This window comes from Antrostomus carolinensis, unplaced genomic scaffold, assembly GCF_000700745.2.
Source record: "Antrostomus carolinensis isolate BGI_N321 unplaced genomic scaffold, ASM70074v2 scaffold2283, whole genome shotgun sequence".
In the NCBI taxonomy this organism is placed as follows: Eukaryota; Metazoa; Chordata; class Aves; order Caprimulgiformes; family Caprimulgidae; genus Antrostomus; species Antrostomus carolinensis.
In genome coordinates this window covers 1-5483 of record NW_010304284.1, presented here as the reverse complement: position 1 = coordinate 5483, position 5483 = coordinate 1, and the positions used below count along the sequence as shown (strand labels likewise).

General features: G+C 48.3%; 1 protein-coding gene across 1 annotated transcript in view; it reads right to left on the bottom strand.

The window, feature by feature from the left end:
• The window catches only part of ITIH5 (inter-alpha-trypsin inhibitor heavy chain 5), a gene marked incomplete at its 3' end in the record, with an annotated part of 38971 nt that extends 35050 nt beyond the window's left edge, over window positions 1-3921 (bottom strand). Inside the window, exon 1 of the mRNA XM_010164376.1 lies at window positions 3802-3921. Coding sequence (XP_010162678.1) covers window positions 3802-3921 — 120 coding nt within the window. The remainder of the gene's footprint in view (window positions 1-3801) is intronic.
• Between the last annotated feature and the right edge of the window lie 1562 nt (window positions 3922-5483).

Below are 5483 nucleotides of genomic sequence, written 5' to 3'. Positions count from 1 at the left end.
CCCTTTTTTCTCTTGCCACCCCCCCCCGCCCCCTGCCACATCTTCCTGCCATTTTCCCTGGTCCTGTCATTGGTCATCAGGGAGAAGAGATCAGCGCCTGCCCCTCTTCTTCCCCTTGTGAAGAAGTTATAGACTGCGATGAGTTCTCCTCTCAGTCTCCTCTTCTCCGAGCTGAACAAACTATGTCTTGAACAAACACAGGAGTGTTCCCTTATAGCTTCCCAGAGTCACACAAAGACCTTGTGTCACTATCTTTGCCCTGTCTCATGGTATACAGCACACGATGAGAAGAACTGCTAAATGGTCCACAATGCTCATCAAATGCCATGCAGGACCCATCTACATCCTCAGGTAAGTAAAAGCCAAAGCCTGTTCCCCAGTCCAGAAGTGGTCTACACCCATGCAAGAGCACTCAGCACCCACCATGGGTTACAGACACTGGTCAGGGAGAGGGCTGAGGGCACAACAAGTCCTGTCACCTGAGGCTGTCCTCAGCACAGTGTGGCTGCTTCCAGCTTGAGTAGTGACCAGATTAACACCGAGCACCCACGGGGTGGGGCTCAGCAAGCACAACTCCATTCTGCTGCATGTGTGAACCCGCTCCAAGGGAGGACTTGTGTCAATTAACATTACAGCTTCAGCTTTATTGTTATTACCTCCATAGCAGATCTGTTGCCTAAAAACTCTCCACAGGTACTGTGGATTTATTGCACAGTGACAGAAAAGCACTGGTTATGTGCAAAAAGGGAATAAAGATATTTAAACTGAGTCGCAGATTTTATTGTGAAACAAAGTGTTTCACCTAAAACAAGGCAATCGTACTCATTGTCTCAGCCTTCACAACTCCTCTGACTTCTTCCCTGCGCGTGGTGTAAACCTCAGCTTAGCAACATCTCCAAATCAAATCCCTCCCCAAACAGAGAGTACAAGTCTCTTGTCAATGAGGGAAGCCAAGTGACTTCTTAAAATGTCGGTGAAACTCCAGAGAGCAGAGGAATGCAATGATTTTTTTTTTTTTTTTACCTGATTTGCCCTTTCTGTTGATTTACACTGAAATAACAGCACTCCTTGCCAAAGAGATGTTTTTATGTCTGTTTATATCACGCATTGCAAAGCTCAGGAAAGCCCAATGGAGAAATTAAACAGTCTCCTCGGCTAGAATCCTTACTATTTCCTTCTTCATTATTTTAGCCAACATCTTGTAAAATTAGAACCAAGGAAAAACAGCTCCCTCAGGAAATTCTCAGTGGAGAGGAGAGGAGAGTTGAGTTTAAACTCTGCAGTTTAAATTTTGGAAGAAACTTTCTGTCTGAGTATGTTATCTCAGGCAAGTAAAACACCTCAGGGGCCTGCTGTGACAGGCTGCAGAATCTCCAACAATGGAGGTTCTTCAGAACAAGACAGACAAATGTCACAGAATCATAAAATAGTTTGGTTGGAAAAGACCATTATGATCATCTAGTCCAACCACAAACCTAGCATTGCTAAGTCCACCACTAAAGCATGTCCCCAGGTACAGCACCTACATGTCTGTGAAGTTGATCCTGCTTGGAGCAGAAGCAGGGATGAGAGAGCAGTGCTCCTCAGTACTTATTTTACTAAAGGGTAACCTTTGGGAATAAATCCACCTGTTGTCCTGTATGGAATGATCACAACAGCTTTTACTGACTAATTGGTGAAACTGGAACTTTGGTTACTGGTTTTACCTTTCCCCATCACACACCCATTTTGTTTGCTTCCTTATTTGCATAAGAAGGCTTTGTATGTCTTCACTCCTTCGAAAGCTACCTTCTAAAGTCTTGAGCATAACCAGTAGACATCAGTGAGCAGCTAAGGATCACCAGATAACAGTATTCTGTTTGCTAGGACTTCATGACTACTGCCAAAGCACTGCTTCAGGGTTTAGGACTGATCAGTCCATTAAACTGTTTTGAATCAGCCAGCTCCACCAGCATCATGTAATGGAACAATTCCCAAGTTCCCATCAACCTTTAGCTTTAAAACTATCCAAAGCACTCATTAAAGCCTAATAATTGCTAGTAGTGACCCCAGAGCTGTTGACATCTGCTAGTCTTAACATGGTATACAGAGAATAAACTGGGCAACAGCAACTTAACTACCTGTGAAGAGCTGTTCAGAAAAACCACCTCTAGTGCAACAGTAACAAATAGCAACCTTGTCAACTACCTTAGCAGAGTGGTCAATCACTGGGTAAATCAACAAGTAATCCACACTCATTGCAAATACTACAATCCAGCAAAGACCTGTGTCTGTACTTGCCCTTGTGTAGGAAGATCCTCCCAGAATGTTACAGTTAAATGCAACCATTTACTCTCCTGAATCTGTTAGAGATTTGTTTATAGTGGAGTATCTTGATCTAGGGAGGCACCTGGCTTGTGTGTTCAGTGAAGACAGATAGATGTACTCTTCTAGACCTGGTTGTCTCAGAGGACTAGATCAACAGCTCTAGTTACACATCACTGCTTTTCTGTTGGAAGTTACTGCTGCCACTCATCTGCTAACAACACAGCTCCTGTGAAAACACCCTCGTTTGCCTCAAGCAAGATCAGCCAGGTCATTTCAGAACTGTGAGCCAGTTGAGCTTCACAACTGATTTTCCCCCTAAAGCAGATGCATGACTATTCCCAGATCCCCGCTCCACTGGCAGGACAGTGGTGGAGATACTATTTTCCAACTGGACAGGTGGGTTTGCCAGACAACGTTGGTTTGTGGCTGAATTCCCCAACAAGGAATATATATTCACAGTAATCAGTACCAAAAATGAAGTTGCTCAGGTCCTCATAGTGGAGAGACATGGGCACTTCTGAATAGAGATTCTTCTAGGTGGGATGAGCAACTGAATGTCCAACTCTGAGACCTGTATAAATACATATGAAGAGTCTCACTCTCCCCACTTATTGTATAGCAGAAGATGCCAAATACAGGCATTCACTGACATTTTAGACATGCTAGGGTATCCCACCTGGACTCCAGCAAGGCACTGGTCTTCCATAGGTCCTGCATCGTATCTGCCAGTCCCACATGCATATCTTAGATACTACAGAGCCTCTCAAATCTGATCAAATTTAGATAACTGATTGATGCCCTAAGTGACCTAAAGTTACACATGGTATCTGTTATAGACCTGAAGGATGTGAGCACAGATGTGAAGCTCAGCCTTTTAAATCACAGCCTCCCAAATCACCACCCAAACTCTCTTGCTAACTTGCAAGAAGTTCATTGCTCTTTCAGCATTTCCCCAGCAAATTTAAGCCACACAATAACACAACATAACAGCCCTCATGTGAAGATTTTTTTTTTTCCGTCTCCTGGTCAAGAAGCATTTTACAAGCTGAAATTCATGTGGTTCCTTTCACCCAGCACGAGTTAAAAATCAAGTACAGTAAGACTGAGACCATAGGCAGAAAAACTTTCCTCCGAGCCTGAAATACTCTGAATTACTCAGACTGGCGTGTAGCCAGGACACTGCATTAACTCCCTTGTCCCTGCAAAACATCTCGTTAGCACAGCTATGGGGGTGTCAGCTTTGAATCTATCCCCCGGCTGCAGCACCCAGCACAGGACGGTGCTGGTGGTCTCCTGACTTAACACCTCCAATAATTCCCTTGCTCGTTAGCAGCCTCCCACGGAGCTGAGCTGAAGCCTTGGGCACACTGCAGGGACGGGTGCGATAAATGCAGTGTTAGCAGACTGCCCAGCACATCGATACTGAGGGTTAAGAGGGGACAAGCCAACCCTGGCCACCAGATTTTCCCAAATGACAACCACCTTAAAACCTACTTGCTCCATGATGCTGTAGTCTGCCATCAGCGTCTCTTCCAGGTACCTCGCCATCAGCTCCGAGTCGGGTTGCCCCACCGAGGTGGAGAAGCCCCAGCAGAGCCACAGCCAAAGGATCATGGTGGAGGGGGAGCGCGGGCCGGGGCTCCCTGTCCCACAGGTGAGAGGAAAGCCCAGCTGCCTGCAGCTGCCTGCGCTGCCGGACAGGCTGCGAGGAGGCTGACAGCAGGCGAGACGATCCACCCTCTTCTCCTCCTTCCCAGCTCAGGACCAGCCCCTTTTCCACTCAGGGCGGCTTCCCGTGCTGCGGGGGATCCTTGCAGGGTTTCCATCCTGCAGCTACTCCCCTCACCCTGTCCCTTGGGCCACAAGGCACGAGCCAGCACTATGCCCCTCTCGATGCCGCCTTCAGCTTCAGCCCCCATCTTGCCTCGTGCAGCAGAAGGGGATGGCACTGTGGGTCCTGCCATTTTGGCATCAGCAGTACCCCAGCCCCGTGCTGGCCCTCAGTGCGGGGGAAGGCTGCGGAGGCATTTCCTCCACCTGGCTGGGCACTGAGTCAGGGCCTAAGATCATAGAATCATAGAATGGTTTGGGTTGGAAGGGACCTTAAAGATCATCCAGTTCCAACCCCCCTGCTGGAATCATCAGCAGGGACACCTTCCACTAGACCAGGTTGCTCAAAGCCTCATCCAACCTGGCCTTGAACACTTCCAGGGAGGAGCATCCACAACTTCCTTGGGCAACCTGTTCCAGTGTCTGACCACCCTCACAGTGAAGAACTTCTTCCTAATATCTAATCTAAACCTCCCCTCTTTCAGCTTAAACCCATTTCCCCTTGTTTTGTCATTCACTGCCCTTATGAAAAGTCCTTCCCCAGCTTTCTTGTAGCCCCTTCAGGTACTGGGAGGCCGCTATAAGCTCTCCCTGAAGCCTTCTCTTCTCCAGGCTGAACAGCTCCAGCTCTCTCAGCCTGTCAAGGGTCAGCCATGGCAAAGGGCAGGCTTGAACAGCTTACACCACAGTCCATATTCAAAAGCACCCTCCTACCCACTCCCTTGGGGAGAGCAATCCAAGGACACACTTCAAGGCTGGGGCTTTACCCAGGAGGTAAAGGGTTTTACCAAAGGGTTTTACCCTCTTTGGAGGCACATCTTTTCCTACTCCCCATTTTGGAAAGCCCTGGTTTGTTTGTGAAAGCTGCCCCAGGGCCCACCATCCCAGAGCAGGGTAGGGCTCCCTCCACACCCTCTCCTTGGCACCTCGCCGGGCGACCAGGTGCCTCCCCGCTGGCAAAGATGGCCAAGACCCGTACTTTGACTTCTCTCTCTTGTCATCTGGGCTCCACTTCTCAAGCAGGCAAAGCTGGGGTGAGCTTCCTGCTCTTCCCTCTGCTTCCTGGAGGCAAAGCCCTCTCCTCCCCAACCAACCCTGGGGCAAAAGCAGCCACAGGCTGGATCCCCACTGCTCAACTGCCAGGGACGTTCTCCATGGCATGGCTGTGCCAGCTGGCATGGACCAGGCACAGCTCATCCCCAGGCATTTGGGAACTTGCATCTGCAGAGCTCACCTAACCCCAAATCAGATATATTTACTACTTCATTTTACAATGCCAGTAGTAACTCCTTAAATCCAGCAGACCCAGATTTCCTCTCTTTTTGTTTGTTTTTTTATTATTATTT